General features: G+C 37.9%; 1 protein-coding gene, 2 long non-coding RNA genes and 1 pseudogene across 4 annotated transcripts; 1 reads left to right on the forward strand and 3 right to left on the reverse strand.

The window, feature by feature from the left end:
* Positions 1–1,487: 1,487 nt before the first annotated feature.
* Positions 1,488–4,594, reverse strand: LOC144552147 (SWI/SNF complex component SNF12 homolog). The gene is made up of 3 exons (XM_078300265.1): positions 2,880–4,594; positions 1,902–1,987; positions 1,488–1,790 (listed from the first exon to the last, which is right to left on the reverse strand). Exons 1-2 carry the CDS (start codon positions 4,352–4,354, stop codon positions 1,912–1,914), a joined length of 1,551 nt encoding a protein of 516 aa, XP_078156391.1. The 5' UTR covers positions 4,355–4,594; the 3' UTR covers positions 1,488–1,790; positions 1,902–1,911.
* Positions 4,595–4,958: 364 nt separating this feature from the next.
* On the forward strand, positions 4,959–6,237 carry LOC144552157 (uncharacterized). The gene is made up of 2 exons (XR_013510960.1): positions 4,959–5,101; positions 5,999–6,237. It is a non-coding gene; the product is annotated as an uncharacterized LOC144552157 (long non-coding RNA).
* A 279-nt stretch (positions 6,238–6,516) lies between these two features.
* Positions 6,517–8,672, reverse strand: LOC144552149 (uncharacterized). Its single transcript, XR_013510959.1, has 4 exons — positions 8,628–8,672; positions 7,775–8,372; positions 7,094–7,236; positions 6,517–6,865 (listed from the first exon to the last, which is right to left on the reverse strand). It is a non-coding gene; the product is annotated as an uncharacterized LOC144552149 (long non-coding RNA).
* Positions 8,673–12,512: 3,840 nt separating this feature from the next.
* Positions 12,513–14,019, reverse strand: LOC144552148 (protein TRIGALACTOSYLDIACYLGLYCEROL 1, chloroplastic-like; annotated as a pseudogene). The gene is made up of 2 exons (XR_013510958.1): positions 13,449–14,019; positions 12,513–13,117 (listed from the first exon to the last, which is right to left on the reverse strand). The product of XR_013510958.1 is annotated as a protein TRIGALACTOSYLDIACYLGLYCEROL 1, chloroplastic-like (transcript).
* Between the last annotated feature and the right edge of the window lie 5,632 nt (positions 14,020–19,651).

A 19,651-nucleotide genomic window follows, 5' to 3' on the forward strand; every position in this document is an offset into this window, starting at 1 on the left:
ATTACCCTATATTATGTTTATATTATTTATATAAAAAAAAATGAGTGAGTCTATGGTACTATGCATATTACGATTTGGCACCGTGCTACGGCTCTATATTCGAGTTTTCAAATCCTAACGGTCGATCCGAACCGTTCATCTTGTTCTCCATATTAATATGTCTTTGGAGACCAAATTTTACATTTTTTGAATTTTTTTTTACTAATTTTTTAGATATTTAGAAAATCACTTGATCTGAAAATTCTGGACCATCCAAAAACAGTGATTTTCAATAAATTTAATTGGTGGTTCTTATATAAACTTCTTGGATCGGTTTCAGGTATTAATTGGTGGTTCTTATATAAGAGATCTATGACAAAAGCAAGTTGACTTTCCATATTATTTATACAAGTGAAAGGAATCTAAAAACATGACATATATAAACTATCTAATGTCCATTGTTTTCTAGTAATTAATAAGCTGGATACTTGGGAAGAACTCATCTGAATTTTTTTTTTTTAAAAGTACAGAATTAAATAGTACAAATATACCGCAAGTTGTATGCCTGTTTTTCTTTTTGTCATGTTGTATACTAAAATGATAACTTAGAATTATTCGACCAATAATAATTTGTCACTTGTAATAAGCAATTAATTAGTTATTGAGTCAGAAATCTTTCATAAAATTTATTATTGATTGGTTGTATTACGACTTGGGACGGTGGTATAAAATAATTCTCTTATATTGGTTGCAAACTTGCAGTGTTCTTCCCTTCAAAATTTTTTTAAAAGAAAAAAAAAAAAACTTGACGAGACCTTCCGGTATGTTTGGATGCAGCGAGAATAGCGAGAACAGCGCTATTCTCATCCATCCAAACGTACTCAGGAACAGCAAGAATAGCGCTGTTCTCGCTATTCCTACAAAAACATGGAATAGCAAATGAACTCTCTCAAAGCCTCAATCCCTACAGTAGCTATTCTAAATGTTCAATCCAAACAACTTCCGAATAGCTTTGAATTAGCGCTATTCTTAAATAATAACTGTTCTTGCTATTTTTAATTTACTATTCTCAACAGTAGCTATTCTCGCTAGTGAGTGTGATAAAAGTCCAGATTGAATTGTAAGCTTAATTCTTGCTAAGAAAATACTTCTAATTTAACGGAGGAGGTTCCATAGAAAAGCGATGAAGATTCAAGTCCAGATTGGATTTGGAGTTAAAGCTTTAATTCCTGCCAAGAAAAAACTTCCTATGATTGGAAATGGATTCATATTTGGATCTTTCGAATTCTCAAGGAATTAGAATTCCAATTGCTTATCTGCAACCCAATGCTTAGCCCCTATCAATCATTTCTTTCTTTTGATAAAAGTAGGGGAAACCCACTGATTTCATTGCAAATTTGCAATCAACATTTTACGCTTGGTACCAAACATTTGATACCAGACCTAATGTTAAAAACAAAGGAACATTACATAGCAAGACATCACGCCCATATCAATCAATTATATCCATGAAATCAATGCACAAACGCACTGGCCATCACTTTATCCACGAAGCTAAAATTGAAACAAATTACGGAAACTATCTGAACTAGAAAATTCTTCCTAGAATGATAATAATACACAGCAGCTACTGCACAGTACAAAATAATCTATTACAATCGAAAGCTACCATTTTCCTAATATATAGTTAACATAGTCACAAAATAGGGCCACTAACTGAGATTTAAACTCCGCCTTTCTCTTTAATTCAACAAAGAGCTTTACCAATCCTAGATGCAATGGTTGAAATACAAGAACCTGTTGCTCTAAACCTGCAAGGTTTCAAAGATAATTTGATATATTAATAATTGACCAAGACTTTCGAATAAATATATAAAAGATAATATAAAAAAAAAAAAATAACAATAGAAAACAGATATTACCACTTATGTCTCAAGAGGTTGCATTGGGAGCCTCATTGACGCCTGAAGGCTTGCGATTCAGGTATCTTATCACTGCATCCTCAACCCTACAGAGATACAGTTCATCAGTTGCTATATAGGAATATAAGCTTAAAAGCTACTGGCACATGGATGATTAATATCAACTACAAAATCATATCCACGTGCCTTTCTAGATAGAAATAATTTAAGAAGCAATGTCCTTAAATTAACTGCACTCAAAGTCAAAATTTAAGAATTGCAACTTCAATCAGTGCCAGATTATTTGGACAACTTTTCACAAGTCCTTATCCACATTGAAGCAGTACAGATTCACAGGTATGACAATTTGAACATATTAACCCCGAACTAACTTCTAGCACCCCGAATTGTGTCTTTATGTCTCAATTGAAATTCTGCTTTGCAATGAAGGCTCATCCGAATACCATATAAACGGATTCTACATCAATCAAGATCACTTGTATTTAGCATCTAATTAGTCCAAATTTTACGTCAGCAGACAACAAATGGTACAAATAAGGCTAACAAAACTATAAAAATTGTAGGAACCCATTTTTTTATGCATACACACCAAGGTGGTGTTAAAATATCATATCTCTCAACATTGATTTTTAAAAATCCATTTAGGGGGATAGGTGTTGCTTAAACTGCAATCCAAGGAATATAACTTTAATTTGTAACCCATTTAGTTAGACAGTATCCAGATGACCTAGTCTAGACCAATACCGATATGAGAACCCAGTCCCTGTTTACCAAAGCTTGTTTATTAACAAACTGCAGAACTTATGGTAAATCGACACTAATTAGCTTCAACTTAGATACATTAAGAAATTAAAATTTACACTTTCATTGTTGAGGAACTGCAGCAGATATTACCATGAACATATAAATATCTTAATTGGTTGGTTATAGAAAAGATGTTACATGTTAAATTCACAAAAGAGAAAAAAGAAAACTAACCATGGTTGGTTATAGAAATCAGCACGCCTCTCCTTCTCGGCATTTCGACTGGCATCTCCGGCCACAATCTTCAAATCCCTACTTTGTGATGCAATCAAGGTGTTGACAAACTCAACTGGCGACTGACTAAACCCTAGAAAAAATGCGCGCCTCTTCCTATGCTCATGAATCTTCTTAATGCTTGCGCATATGACCTCATCACATGCCTCTATATCCTTGTGCTTCTCTATATTAGCTAAAAATGCCGCCATCTCCTTTTGTAAGGGGAATGATACATCTACTGTGATATCATAGCAGGTATTTCCAACAAGCCCACTACCGTTTAACCGGACCCGGTGCTCGATTGTGATTGGCATTGGTTGGGATAAGTGCTGTGAGATCTTTTGAGAAACCATCGCAAACTTCATTTTCTCTTCGCCAAAGATCCGTCTCAGTGGGGGGTCACATATGAAGAAAGCTGGGTCGCTAGGATTTTGCAATTTCTTGGCCTTGACGTATTGCCACAAACCTGCTATGACACGTGCACGGGTGTCAACTTCTATACCTAAAACCTCCATTAATGGAGGTGAAAGTTTGAACCGTTCTGGCATGTAATTCATATCGAATCGAATATTTGCTGTAAACTCTTTGTCTCCTTTCCTTTTCACTTCAAAACCCTCGTGTGGGGCTGCCGAGCGAGCATTCTCCCAAATTATCATCGGGTTATCAGGGTAAAGACTCTGGTCAAGTGCAATAGATATCCGTTTGAAGAAGGTCGAAAACTTCGGGTAAATTGGGTTCTGTTTTGGGATTCCCCCAGCTGGGTCGGCTTCAGATGGGTCATCCAAGATCCGTCCGATGATCTTCAGAGACCAGGAAGGTGGCTCAGCATTCTTGGATGTGGGTGCAGTACGGGTTTGATTTGCAAATGTATTGAATACATAAATACGAAGGGTCTTCTGCATTGAAGGAGGAGTTTTTAGTGCCTCCTGAATGTCAATCTTCTTTCGAGCAAGTGCCGAATCTACACGTGCCTCAAATTCAAGTAATTGGGTGTATAGAGCCGATTCAGGTAGAAGAGCCGCAACCCGATCAGGTATTTGCTTCTCTGGGAGCTTCCTCTTCTTGCGTCGTGCTGCAGGGGTGAGATCAGCCGAGGGTTTGAACATACCAGGGGGGGCTGACATGTTGCCCATAGGCCCACCCGGCATATTCGGCCGAAGATTAGACGAAGCAGGGGGCTTTTGTGGGGGACGCTTAGGGTTTTGTGCTGATGCGAGCCCCATGTTGATCTGAAAGGGGGATTGGTTGTGGGACTGAGGGTTGGGGCCCAGGTGAGACGGCGGGGTGGAGAAGAGACTGGAGGGGAACGGTGGGGATTGGGACTGGAGGAGGGAAGGGGGACGGAGGTGAGAGAGGTGGGGCCCTGGGGTGTGCGAAGGGCTGGCGGTGGGACCGGACCGGTTGGGTTGCTGTGGCGTGTTGTTAGATGCCATGTGTAAACCCTAATTACGAGGGCAGGGGAAACCCTAGGTGGTTTTAGCCAAAGAGAAAGAAGAGAAGATCAGACCTGTTAGTCGAGTCGACTCGAGTGCCAGTGAAGAAGTCTCAACCTGAGAAGACGGGGATGGGAGGCGTGGGAGGATCTCTTTTCTTAATTGTCGATGTGAAAGAGATGGGAAGAGGAGGAAGACGAGAGCTTCTAGGATCCAGCTGGGAGGAAAAGCAAAAGAAAGGGCTGGAGCATATATCAAGGCTTTTATTTATATTATGGGCCGAGAAGAAAAGGCCCATAAAACGCTTTAGTTTGCAAAAATATTTTGTAATTCTCTTTAGGAAAAATTAATTATTTACCACTTCAAAATCTCTAATTTTAAAAATTATCACTCTAAATTTTGAAATTAGCATGCTAATGCCACTCTAAACTTGTTTAATTTCTAATTTTATCCTAAATACTGTATTACTTTATTAAAATAATAATAATAATAATAATAATAATAATATTGACAATAATACCATTCTCAGAAATGAGAACCCTAGCCTCTCTCTCAATCCCGTGCTTCTCTCTCTCTCAGCCCTTCCTCAGAAATCGTGACCCTAGCCTCAATCTCCCGTGCTTCTCTCTCTCTCAACCCTAGCCTCAATCGCCTCCTACTTCCGCCTCAGCAGCACTCCGCCAATTCCGCCTCAAAACCCTAAACAGCAGCCTCAGCAGAGAGCGATTGAAATTCGTATCCTTCACGGTACTGCACTTTGTTCAACAGAAAAGATATCACTTTTTATCTAATTTGTTATGCTCGTACTTTTCTCACTAGATTGGAGCTATGCTCCTTGTGTTCTTAGTAAATTATATCAACCTCTAGAGTTATTGAAAATGGAACTATTTTTTTTTTTTTTCCCTTTAACTTACATTTTAGATGATTTTAAATCCAAAATGGATCATTCGTTCTCTCTGAATTTGTCTCAAGATGAGTTGACTATCAGATAGATATTAGAGCTGAGACAGAAGAAAATAAAACTGACCGAGCTTGTTTTTAATCACCGGGATCTAATTCGGGCTAAATTATCATTCCTGATCGGTTGATATTTTGTGCTATGCATATGTATGTCACCATAAAATAATTTAAGTATTTATAGATGGAACAGCTCATCAACCAAATTAAGGTATCTGAAAAACATACAATCAGATATGGTGCTTTCACTCTCACGCACCTAATGATGTCATCAGAATTTGATGGACACTGCTCTTCCACTGGCACAGCTCTTTAATTATTTTGCTTGCTTGCTAATTTTCAGAATCTTAAGGATAGACAACATCACTTACTGGTACATGTACCACTCATGTAACATCATTAAATACTGTAGCAAATAGCAATATTATGACGTTCTTTTTTCTTTGAGTTCTTACCACAATACATTGAAACTAGTAAAAACATAAAAAAGAAGCAACTGGTACAAAAATATGGTTCATTGTAAAATAGAAGAATACACAAGGTACTTTTTACTTTTTATAATTTTCAAGAATTTTTGTTTAATTTTTCACAACCTGTTGCAGTTGTAGTCATTTTTGTTTAATTGTAATTAAATACAAACCTGGTTCATTGTAATTAATACTTTTTTAATTCTGTCATGTTTTGCAGAGAAAACTAGTAGAATTTGAACACAATTTGGAGGGTGCTGCCAAAGAATAGCGAACTAGTACATAAACAATTGTTGTCTAATGCATGCTAGCGGAGTTGTGCAAAAACAGTTGTTTGGTCAATGTATTGATATAACAAACAAGCGGAATTTAATTTACATAGTTTGTACCTAGCCATAATTTAGTTGCTAATGTTTAAATTATGTGTTGTACCAATATAAATTATAGTTTTTGTGAATCTATGCTGTTGTGAACCTATGCTTGTATGCTTCTGTAGTCCGTTTTGCATATCTTTCTTCAGAGAGTTGTTTCTTTCTCATCCTAATTTGGACATGTATGCACTCTTGATTATTATATATCTATGCTATAAGAAATTTGTGTGCTCAACAATAGTATTTTTATTTTGCACTAAATCGTACATGAATTGAATATCATACACAGTGTGATATCCAGCATATGAAAATGTATATGAAACGCATGAATTGAATAACAAAATAATAAAACAAAATATTTAGCATGTCTGCAATGAACGGATCTTACATAACAACATGCAATAAGTGGATCATTTATAACATTAGACGTATTTTACAAATTACAATGACCAACTCCCAAAATAGCCTCAACAAATTTATGCTAACCAAAATAATAGCTAAATAAATCAATCATCAACATAGTACTACATAGTCAGTTATAACATCAAAGTTCACATCGCCCATCTCGTTTCTAATTGAAACTCTCAACTGTCGAATGAATCACTATCTGTGAAGTATTGTAAATGTCCCTTGAGTTAAGATAGCATGATTCATGTAGAACCTGACACCTTTCTCAAATCGAATGAGAATCTTTCTACGGATGGCAAACCCTATAGCTGCAATAATAGGAGCAAATGCATAAGTTGTACAAAACACAGTAATTATCAGCATATATACGAACACTCAAGAAAGACGATGAAGATTAGAAAAAAAAATCTAGTTAATTATGTCAAATTCACAGTTAGATAAAAAAAATTTAGTGCTTGATCCTTTCATGGTCCAATAAAAATAATTGTGCGACAAATAAAAAAGAAAAAGAGGTTTAGCAGCAATATAACTTGTACCATTTGGTGACAGATTTGGTAAAGTGCACAGGCTTCTTAGCAGAGATGGATTTGGGATGAGCACTTGCTATAATCAGAGTATACACGTCAGCGAACCGAGGTAGCTTGGATGAGAAAATAAGCCCAGTGCTGCTGAAAGAATCCTGTTTTGTGCAAAATAAACAAAATATCAGCACCAGAAATAATTTAACTTTTCTTTTCGAGTCCATTGGCATGTTATAGTTTTGCAAAACAAAACCTATTGATAACACCACCATTGCTCACTTTGTAACTAAAAAACCAGTCGTTAGACATAACTTTTTTTTATATATGTCATTGAAACTATTCAAAAAAGTTAATTCTTAGATGCTGGGATCTAACAATCAATTCTTTGGTTGATTTTACTTTAATTTACACGCAGAGAGAATTGCTTACCATCAGATGCAATAATCAATACCAATCCAAATTTAACAATTTACCAGTTGAAAAAATAAAATATATCAGAAATGTTGGGAGGGAGTTGTAAATTTTACAAGTGTTAAGGGCAAAAATACAGAGGTCACTTGAGAGCAAAATATAGAGGTCACCATATTATTGTCTTATGGTATCAAAATATGGTCCAAGATACGTTTTTTTTGTACCATTTACAACTGTACCAGCACTGGTATTGGTACAGTAAGGAGATAAGAAAGAGGAACTTACAGCTGGAGGGTAGGTGAAAAGAATGGCATTCTTCTCTTTAGTGTAGCTTATGAGGTGAAACAACACATTAAATGCTATATATGTGAGCTACCACTGCTGTTGTCAAGGTTTACCAATTCACAAGTAATAATTCAATCAGTAAATCAGTACCAGTATATTAATTATTGAATACTAGTACCAGTATCAGAAAATCAGTACTAGTACCAGTATCAGTAAATCAGTACCATTATATATAGAAATGATGTTCCTGTATATAATTATTGAATACCATGCTCTCTACAAAAACAGGTAGGCAACGCAATTATTGTCAAGGCTTACCAGTTTACAAGTAATAATTCAATCAGTAAATCAGTACCAATATATTAATTATCCCCTTCATTGTGCAATTATGACCCCAATTAAAAACGAAAAACAAAAAGGAAAAATGGAACTAAAAAAAGGATATGAGATGGATGCATCCAATGAAAAAATTTCTGTTCTCTGGAAACTTCTTGTTGTAGAACTGAGCAAGCAAAGCAATCCCAATTATTACAGTACAAATTAGAAGCCTAAGATTACTCAATTTCACATCTTCTGGGTACCCCTTACTCTTCACAGCCTATACAAAAGTATAAATAACAACAACAATTAGAATTATTGAATATTGACTATTAGTTCATTATCAAAATCAAGCCTTACTGGTAAGAAACATCGTTTTGGTACTTAATGGAGCAAATTCTTTACTGTAACTTCACTGAACTAGATATTCTCCTTACAAGAACCGATCTAACAACAAAATCTCAAACATTGCTCGCCATTTTTCGATTGATTTAATAGATCTATCGCCGTTAAAAGAAAGTACGAATCGATTTACCTCAGTAACGGTTTCATCGAGGAGATGCTTGATGGAATGGGGATCGAATGAGTCTCGCGGTGCAAGAGAGAAACGCAGAGTTGTTCAAAGAGAGACAGAGAGCCGTTGGGACTGCGTGTGCGAGAGAGAGACGACAAAGTTGCGACCCTGCGAGAGAGCCGCTGACCCGGCGAGAGAGAGGGAGAAGGAGCAGGCGACGTAGTGTGGGTTACTAGCAAGGAGGCGACAGATGCAGGAAAGGGACAAAACAGTTGTATCAAGGGTATAATTGGAAATACATAAATACGTATACCAAAACAGAATTTTTCATTTAATTTTTAATAAAAATAGTATAAAAATACAGTATTTGGGGCAAAATTAGAAATTAAACAAGTTTAGAGTGGCATTGGCATAATTTCAAAGTTTAGAGTGGCAATTTTCAAAATTAGAAGTTTTGGAGTGGCAAATAACCAATTTTCCCTAAACTTTTATGCCAGTCCCTTTTCAAACACTATCTTTTAGTTATTGTTACTATCGCACTTCTCTATTTATCTTTGGTTTAGAAAGCTCGTGAGGACCAGCATATGTAAGTGTAAGAATTTAACCAAATTTTTCATTTTCTAAGCTTTGGCACTTAAGTTCCTAGAACTTCAATTTAGATCAACTCTTTCTACAGTTTCTTCAAAGAAAGACCAATGGTTTGTTTATCTACCTTATGTGTTTAATCCAACTATGCATTGCACTAAAACAGAGATGAGAAAAGACCGGCAACTGATTCATGCAAGTAACCCCTTCGCCTTGTTGGTTATTAAATTTAATTTAATTTAGTCAAAAGGTCAAAGAGTATTAGTGAATGTATTTATGTTTTCGAGATGGTTAATTGATACAGTTCACTAGGGTCATCTTGGATTGTGCAATCATACAATGATTATTGTATAAATTAAATGATATTTAGTATGTCAAAGTCTATACAAGAAGGATGATGTCATTTGTACATAGAAGTAAAAATAGATAAATGTAAAAGAAAGTGTAATAGAAAATTTTAAGATAAAATAGTTAGATAATATTCCTTACCTGCTTATCTTTAACAATGATGTTTTCTTGCACCCTTTGTAACTTCGCATTCTCTCCGGTTTCGTCAGAGAAAGACATCATCTGTTCTCACTTTTTATAGAAAACACCAAACATGAATTAATGATTCTTACTATATAGTTCTGCTAAAAATCTAGGAAGAATATCATGTGTGCACCTTCCAAAACTCGAAATATCAAATACACCTATTTCAAAACAGATTTGTCATGCATAAACTTGCAAAACTATCAAATATGGCATATCCTCACAATAATTCAGGCAGATAATATTTGTTTTTAATTTCTTTTCACTTATTAATTCAGAAGTACAATTCAAGAAGACCCAGAAGGATGGAACCACTAGTTACAGTCCTTTAGTATAACATTATAGGCTAACTTGAGGTGTCCATTGTTAGCATACAAGAAACCACATTTCGGGTGAAAGTTTGGCAAGCAACCACATTTCGGTGGCCTTGCAATGGTAACTGACAGAACAGCCAAAAAAAAAGCTAGACTCGTATCTTTTGGTGTGCGTGTCCTCAACTATTTTCCTAGTTCAAGGGGTTTACCACGTGAAATCATATCATCCCTTGTTTATATCGAATTTCCCACTATCATTATCTCTTTACTGATTACATACTTATCTGTTTATTAACACCTCTTCTCTGAAAAATATAGAGTACAGCGTTAGCAATACTAAAAATGTTCCCACAAAAGCAAAAGAAATATTTCATCGGGCTAAACTAATTTACATTAACGGTCTATGATTTCAATTGAAGACCACACCTACCTAGAGAAAAGGCTAGAGATTTTGCTAGTTCATGAATCACTTCTTAAATAAGTAAACTTTGTAGACCTTTTCTTAACTTTAATTACTGTATCACGCGCCAATCGCTTTGGATTGGATGGCTCTCATCTGGAGATGTCATCCATTGTGATTGCTTAAAAGTGAAAGATATGCTTCAGAGTTAAGTGTGATAAGTATGAATACTCTTTTTTTCCATGCTTTAACATGATAATAATGGTATAGATTTGTCTAATTTTAATCCTACGGTAAAAGAAAGATACCTCTACGGACTTATCTCTTCCTTTATAAGACTCCCAGCACTCTTTCTTGTGGGCGCTTCACCCTCCGCCGCTTTGCAATGCTCTTCTATATAAACAGTACAACTCCATAGTTTCTGCACCAATCACAACTCCAGACATATATTAAAAAAAATGATGTCTATCTTCTCTTGCAATCTTTGCCCACTCACATTTGCCACTCGAGGCGAACTTGCTTCGCACGAGTTCATACACCACATTACCCCTACATCCGCCTCCACTACCTACCAACCAAATCAGGGTAGTACAATTGCAGGGTCTAGTTCTGGAGTTGGGGGTAACCCATGGCAAATCGACCCCTTTGAAGTTTTCAATTCAGCATTCTCAACTGGGGATGAGGCGGTTATTGCTGCAAACACTATCTATTGGATGTCTCGAGATAGAAGGTACGCATTTGACTACAGTCAACCAATACACAACAAATTGGAGACATCTGATGACCCACCAAGTGCTAAAAGACATTGTGGTGCCTCCAAGACTGTCCCATTGGTGCTGACAGCAACCAGAAGGCGAGTGTACTGCTGCGACGAATGCCTGATGGAATTTCCATCTTATCATGCTCTAGGGGGCCATAAATCTGGCCACAGAAAGGCTGAAGCAAGGTTGCGTGCTGCCGAAGCAAGGTCACATTCTGTCGCTGCACAGCTCAATCAGATGCCAGCACAACCGCAGCCACAGCCACAAGAGGCCCCACCACCAGCACCACCACCTCTGCGGCAACCAAAGTATTTATTCAATCTAAATGAGCCGCCTCTAGAATAAGAGTCCTAAATGACTGGTTATAATTTGGATATTAGTGCAAATTGTAAGGGAGGAGGCTAAACAACAATATTAAGTAAACTTTTATCTTTATCATTTTAGGAAAATCATAAGGACTTCATTTCTGTAAATGAAGTATGTTGCGGATTTGTTTTAATTGTTTTTAGTTGTTATGTTGGTAGTAAATCTCTATTTATTTTTATGGGTTATTGAGAATATCCAAATTTAGCCATTTAAAATACCAGTATAAGAGAAAGCCGGTTAGAAAGGCAAAGTGTGTATTGTTGCCAGACCTGTCACCACGGGCTTGAGGCTCTGGACAGGCATTAGGTGATAGTTGCAATGTTGCCAGACCTGTCATTGATTAAAAAATAATACAAAGTAAATGTATACAAATTTAAAATAAAAACATGGCCAGAGAAGATCTCGCACTGCATAACCTGGTATGTTTGTGGGTTCACAATTCTTCTTATATTCAAGCAAGGATCTTTTGTATGTTTCTGTTATGTTCTTTCTTTTGCTTATAGTAATAAGTATTAAATAGTTGTTTATGACTAACATTCACACAGGCCTGCTCTTCCTCAAGTAAATTGGTTATGTTTCCCTGTCAATAATTAGATCGAAGGTATAAAGGTTGACAAATTTTAAAACTATGGAAGAGCAATCATAGATGCTTGGTCTAACATGACAATCTAAAAAAAAAAATGAGTTATTTCATTCCTCACCTGACAACTTCAGCATTAATCAACTCAAGCATGATATTGAGCAAGTCAAACTGGTACATGGGTCAAACCAGCAGTTGTACCCACTTACATAAAATAGTGTTCGCAGATTTGGTAATTGAGTTTAAGTTCTGTTTATTTAAGTGGATGTGAGTCTAGAAAGACCAAATATAAACATAAATCATATTGTATTCACTGCCAAAATTCACCATATAAAGCCATCAGAGAGCGAAGTTACCGGAAACACAGTGTTTACCAAGAACAGAGCATTTCTTTTTCTTACTCAAATTGCAACTTACAAGGATGAACCTAACAAAGAAACAAAAAGCCTCTGCTCCTCATCATCAAGCACTTAACTGAAATAAAACTTATTTGCACACACCAACCTTACTTGTTAATTAACAAAACCAAACGATTTCTAACCCATGGCGGACTTGAGTGAGTCGCCGGCACCTTGGAAGAACATATAAGACAGTGCAAAATCAGCAATGAAAATTCCAACGAGGGAAATGACAACAGCTGAGGTGGTTGACTCACCGACCCCCTTGGCCCCACCATGGGTTGTGACCCCCCATGCGCAACTAACCACAGAAATGACTGCCCCAAAAACTTGAGATTTTATCATAGCACTAATCACATCCCAGGGACGTAGGGCTCGCCGGGCCGAGTCGAGTATAATGTTGATACTCACACCAAAGATTGTATCAGCAAGAAAGGCTGATGATGCAAGCCCCACAGCAAAGCACAGGAGAGTTAGAATCGGAAGTGCAACAATGCATGCAAGCACACGTGGTGTCACAAGATAGTCCACAGGTTGAGTGCCAAGTACCCGTAACGTGTCGGTTTGCTCAGAGACCTGTGTTGAGAGTACAATAAGATTGGAATACCTTACCGTGACAACTTAAAAATTACTGAACACTTGAACTGGAACAGAAAGTCCTTAATTTCATGCAATCACATCCCACAATTGAAGGAAAAAGACCATGAAATTTAACCGAGTTTGAGATTTAAGTTGAATTGCAGTACCATACTAGGACCCCATGCTTGGTCTTAGTTAGCCTAGTGTGCTGAATTGGTGATTACACAAGGTTAGAAATCTATATATCTAAACTTCAATAAACTATCTTAAATCAGGCCTGATCAATAAGCATTTCCTATTGTCACAGTCAACTGAACCTTGAACACACCTGCATAGTTCCCAGCTCGGCTGCAAATGCCGACCCGACTCGGCCTGCTGCCACCACTGCAGTAACAACTGGGCTGAGCTCTCTTGACAGAGCAAGTGCCAGTACACCACCAACCGAACGGTGAAGCCCAAGCCGGGTGAATTCTCTGACAAACTGAATCGTGAAAGCCATGCCAACAAAAGTCGCAGTTAGTAGTGAGACCCCAGTAGAGCCAGGGCCGACCCGCTCAAGCTGCTGGAGCGTGTTTCTCCTGTGGACCCGACCTGTCAGCACACGGTGGGCAACCTGTCCAGCAAGTACTAGAGCTAAAGACCCCGCCATAATGGGCGAGGTGGGGTCCAGTTGGTGAACAGAACTGGATGGGACGAGGAAGGGAGGGGACTGGAGGTGATGGTGGGAGAATTGTTGATAATTGAATTGGGGTGGCAGAGTCGGGTGATGAGTTGATGGCGATTGGGTTTAATGGCAATTCGGGTACGGGCGGGGAGAAGAGGGGAATTGGGTTTCGGGTGGAGAGAGAAGGCCGGATTTGAGAGAGAGAGAGAAGACGGGGTAGAGAGGTGGATCCCATTAGAGATGGAAAATGAGCGCGTGGCCGGAGGCGGGCATGGGCATAACGGGACTCTGGGAGGCAACGCCGCCTCGGAACAACTCGTCACAAAATATTAATGGGCCTTGTGGAAACGATTGGGTTTAATGTTTATTTTATTTGGTTTACCTTTTAGAGTCAGTTGAAGGAGAAACGACGTGAAGGGATCGGACTCGGACAGGAGCGCTTGATAGGCTAGGCATAGGCAATAGGGTTGGTGCCGTGCGCACGCGACCTGGAATGGAGAGGATCTGCGGCCGATTGACATCTGGCACTGACATCGCAGCAGCGACGTTGGAAACGAGGCGCAAGGTAACCATTTTGGGTGATGTCCGTTGAGAACTTGTGGGAGTTTGGCTCGGATTAATGTCTCTTCTCTTTGTTAGGCTGCGTTTCGAGTTTTTCTTATTTTATTTTTAATTAACAATTTTATTTTTAAATAATAGATATAAGTTCATTGCTTTCAATGCTTTGTCATAATCATATGGTGCTCAATGGATCCGATTTATTTGGTTTTCCATCAAACCGAAAATATTTGAATTAAATAGTTTGATTTTTCTATTTAATTGAATTCATTCGGTTGAATTTTTGAGTTACTTCAGTTTTTTATATATAGTTGAGATTTAGATTTTTCAAAACTGAACCAACCAAATTCTATATAGTTTAAATCCATAATTTAGTTTTTAGTGTGATCAATAGTACGCTTCTTGTATGAAAATTGAAATTTACTTTGATTATTTTGGTTTGGTGACAATTTAATTTAATTACTTTCGTTTTATTTTTTAAAATCAAATATATAAGTTTAAATATTTAAAAATTAAAAAATTTGTTAGATTATGAAATTAATTTTGTATCATTATCGTACCTAGGTAAAAAAAAATGAAATATTTTGTTAGCTTTTTGTACATTATTTGTAGATAGGGAAAACAATTTACTGACCTAAAAGATAATGGACTATTTAAACGCAATGTTTTTTTTTCTAATTTGAGAAAATATTAAAAAAAAAATCTGAAACAGTAGATGAAATATTTTAAGTTTTAAACTATTTAAATATACTTTTAAATATATTTTCGATGAGTGGCTGAGATCTACTGAGTGGATGGTTGAGATTTTATCTGGGTGAATAGAGCTTTGAATTCTAAAAATTTTAACTTGGTATTATAGTAGTCCTGATAAGTTACTACAATGGAATTCACATCCTCCCGAATTCTATTCCTTACCCCCTCTGGTACCGGACTCACTACAATACTGTCACCCGGCCCGGGGCGGTTACTTTTACACATAATGATCTACTTTAGATTCGTTTCAGATTAAAACTGACGACTCAGATATCATTCTACTCGGTCATGTATTACACAACCTAAAAACATCACATTAACAGATTCTAATTAATTACTACTTTTTTATTCTTCGGCTTTATAAATTTTCTATGAAATTAGCTTTATTGTTCAACTTAAATTCCTAATCTTAACAAAATAATTAAAAGTTTTTAATTTATTTTTTTAGTATTATATATTTAATCTAATTGTGTTACCGTCTTCCTCTTCAATCATCAATCATCAATGGATATCTCTCACTTTCCTCCTCTTGGTATTCGCCATTAATCAAGGATCTCAATCTAACAATAGCAGAGATTTAAAGCACTCTGGCTAATTGATTTTTGGATTCTGGTCTTTCTCTTTCTTTCGATGCTATCTCTACACCGCACATGTAATTTCTGAGGCACCTCTCGATTTGGTAACCTCTCCCAAAACTCACCTCTCTTTCTAAATGAGAGCAGTAACTCTCAAAAACACTTGAGCTAACATTTAGCCTAAAATCCATCAAAAATAGAAATTAATTTTGTAAACAAATTGCATATACAGCCAAAAAGTAAATCCAGAATTGTATATGCTTTTTTTTTGTAAAGTTTATTTATTTTCAACAAAATTAATTTTTAAACAAAAAAATGCATATACATGCAATTTACATACAATTATGGGTTTACTTTTTTTAGATTTATTGAAAATCATATACATGCAATTTATTTACATGCAATTATTTTGGGATTATATACATTCAATTCTTATTAAAAAAAATTTATATAAATTGTATGTTTTGATTAATATTTTTTGGCAAATGTAGTATGCCTAGAGTTAGACGGTGGGGAGTACGAGCTGAGCCTGCAGAGGGTGCAGATGCTGTGGATCCGAGTGGAGCTGGCACGTCCTCGGTGGATCCGACTGGAGAGGGCCCGTCGTCGTATGATGATACGACTGGCAGGGGTTTTGAGGATCCGACTGGAGCGGATCCGTCGTCTCAGGCCGATTTTCCAGATGGTGTGCATGATCCTGACACATTTAGTCCTCTTCTATGGACCCATCATGTTAAGCACCGCGTCTCATTGGCATCTTTTGAGGTACGTGATTTTTATACTTTAAAAAAATGGCATTCTGTTGAGTTACTAAAAAAATGGCACGATTTGAGTATGACAAATTGATAATAAATACAGGATGATGTCATGCTTACGGTGAGGCACCGCAGGTCTGAGATTCCATTCGTTCCACATAGAGAAATGCAGCGATACATCTTGAACCTCGGGTTGTACCAGCTTGCCACCATGCCGCAGAGTAAGATCGATGTGTCTCTTATGCATGGTCTAGCGGAGAGATGGCGACCTGAGACTCATACATTTCATCTCTCGGTCGGGGAGATGACAGTCACCCTTGGTGATGTGAGCGCCTTATGGGGTTTACGTATCCATGGCGACCCCATAGGTGGCATCTCAGACCATCCAGAGCTGCAGAGGATGATACCGGAGTTGTTAGGGTGTGATCCGAAGACTCTGCAGAAGAAATATAAGAAGAAGAAGGGGGAGGAGGAGGAGTTTCGTTATTCCGGGTACTGCATTTCTCTAAGGGCACTCCGGTCTCACTTCTTCCAGAATCAGATAGATCTTGATACTGAAGACATTTAGGCGGTCAGGAGGTACTATTACACTCTTTAAATTAACTTAGTAGTTGCTCAACAATCTCAATTATTTACATTGATTATTTTATATTGCAGGTATACTTGTTACGTTACGAAATTTTTACAATTAAATTCAAATGAATTAAAAGCAAGAATCAAGTTAATTGTGCTAACAAAATGGAAGTTAAAACCTTAATTTAGGTTCCTCTAATTAAGTAAGTTAAGTGTGAATCAAAACCGCATCGAAATTTCGAGAATTTGAGACTTTACAGGCTCACTGCGTCCGCACTGGTGGTGACTGCGGGTGACTGACCCGCACTGACTTCTGTTTTCCTTAAATTGCCTTTGAAATTTCTGTGAGTGCGGGTGAGGCCACCCGCACTGCGGGTGGGTGCGACCGCACTCATGAAGTTTCTGTGTTGAACTGAAATTGGCTAAGTACTGAGTGCGGGTGAGGCCACCCGCACTGCGGGTCAGTGCGTCCGCATTACGCTCGGACTTTTTCTGAAATTCTGTCAAAAATATACTAAGTTCTGAGTGCGGGTGTTCTGAGTGCGGGTGAAGCCACCCGCACTGCGGGTGATTTCTGTGTTAAAATTCATTCTGAAAATTGACTAAGTGCTGACTGCGGGTGAAGCCACCCGCACTGCGGGTGATTTCTGTGTTAAAATTCATTCTGAAAACTGACTAAGTGCTGACTGCGGGTGAAGCCACCCGCACTGCGGGTGATTTATGTGTTAAAATTCATTTCTGAAAACAGGCTAAGTGCTGAGTGCGGGTGAAGTGACCCGCACTGCGGGTGGAGGACCCGCACCGACACCGATTTTTGCACTGAAAAGTGCTGGAAGGACCTACAAACTGCTGAGTGCGTCCGCACTCAGGTCCAGTGCGGGTGAGTGATCCGCACTGGATGAATCTGAGGGCTTATTTGCATAATTCCTTTGCTCTCTCTCTCTCCCACTTCATTCCTTTCACATATTTGAGTAAGATTTTGCCTAGAGAGAAGAAAAAGAGCGAGAGAGTTTCCCGTCTATCTCAAACCCCCGATTGTTACGAGAAATCGAAACTGGAACCGAGTAAGCGCCCGTGAATCTCTCCCAACTCCCTGATTCGGTATTCTTTTCTCTCATTTTCTCTTTCTAAACCTTGATTTTTCTCGATTTCTCAGATTTTCGTTTTAAACTCGAGATTTGTGTTCGAATTGCTCGAGGACTAGTTCCTCTACACTCCTTGCTTGTTTACTTGCCAATCTTTTCCCGATTTCCTTCCGATTTGTGAATTCTGATTTCTAGGGTTTCGTGCCAAAACTGAAAGTTGGCATAATCGTGATTTGATTTGTTTAACCCAACCAATTAGACTTGTAATCGGTAGGGTTGCTTCCTGATCGTGAATTTTTAGAACGTTTAACGGTTAATTTGAGGTTTTGACCAAATTAGGGTTTAACCAATCGGTAAATTGAATTGATCCGAGAACCAAAGTAGTGAAACGGTGATTGATTGTTACCAAAGTGAAATGATATATGGCTAGAGGGCCTAGATGCAATTGTGCACCGTTATATGAGATTTTTAATAAGAAAGAAGGAACCGAAAAGAATTGATTTAGGACTATACAAACCCTAAGTAAACGTATAGACCACTGAACCCGAATTAAACCAAGTAAACGTGTAATATAGGTGTAGGCTCGGTCGAGCAAGATATCGCAAGGCAATTCGAGACGCCCGATCCGTAACTAAGCGGTACGCTCGTCTTAAACAGGTGCGGGATTCTTGGACTTATTTGATACTTTATTTTCAGGAATTAAACTGTTTATTCGTTTGTCATGTTGAATGATTAATTGTTGTATATTTTGGAATTCATGCTGTAGATTGATTCTTGCATTACTGAGAATGATTTGAATTGTTCGGTTAAAATTATTTGGCATGTTGGTATGGTTATTATTTGATTAGTTCTATTAATTATTCTTGATGTGAATGAATCTGCCAGGCCGACCTGTTTAGGTGGCTGGATAAGGTAACGGTGACCTATCCGTTGACCTGTGTTTATGAATTTGCCAGGTCGACCTGTTTAGGTGGCTGGATAAGGTGACGCTGCTGACTTATGCGTTGAACTGTTCGAATTTGCCAGACCGACCTGTTTAGGTGGCTGGATAAGGTGACGCTGCTGACTTATGCATTGACCTGTTCGAATTTGCCAGACCGACCTGTTTAGGTGGCTGGATAAGGTGACGCTGCTGATTTATGCGTTGACCTGTTATGAATTTGCCAGACCGACCTGTTTAGGTGGCTGGATAAGGTGATGGTGACCTATCCGTTGACCTGTTTAATGAATTGTGCAAGGCTGATAGTTGGTTGTGAATCTATTTGAATGAAATTGCAAAGTTGAGCGGTATGGCTGACTTTGATTCCGTGTGTTTGCATTTGTGTCAAGTTGACCTGTATAGGTGACTTGTAACCAGACCTTAGGAAATGGTTAAGCCAAACAGCTACAGATGGGTGTCAGATAAAGGGTCTAGCTTGGTTGGCCATCTGTAGGCGCCTGTAACCCTACAGATGTGGGTTTGATAACGGTCCAGCTCGAAAGAACATCTGTAGTTGCTACAAGCCCTAATGAATTAAGTTAAGCCAAATATATGTTGTGTTTTGAAATTCATCTTGGAAGTTCCGTGA

Source organism: Carex rostrata, chromosome 3, assembly GCF_964058835.1.
Source record: "Carex rostrata chromosome 3, lpCarRost1.2, whole genome shotgun sequence".
Taxonomy (NCBI): Eukaryota; Viridiplantae; Streptophyta; class Magnoliopsida; order Poales; family Cyperaceae; genus Carex; species Carex rostrata.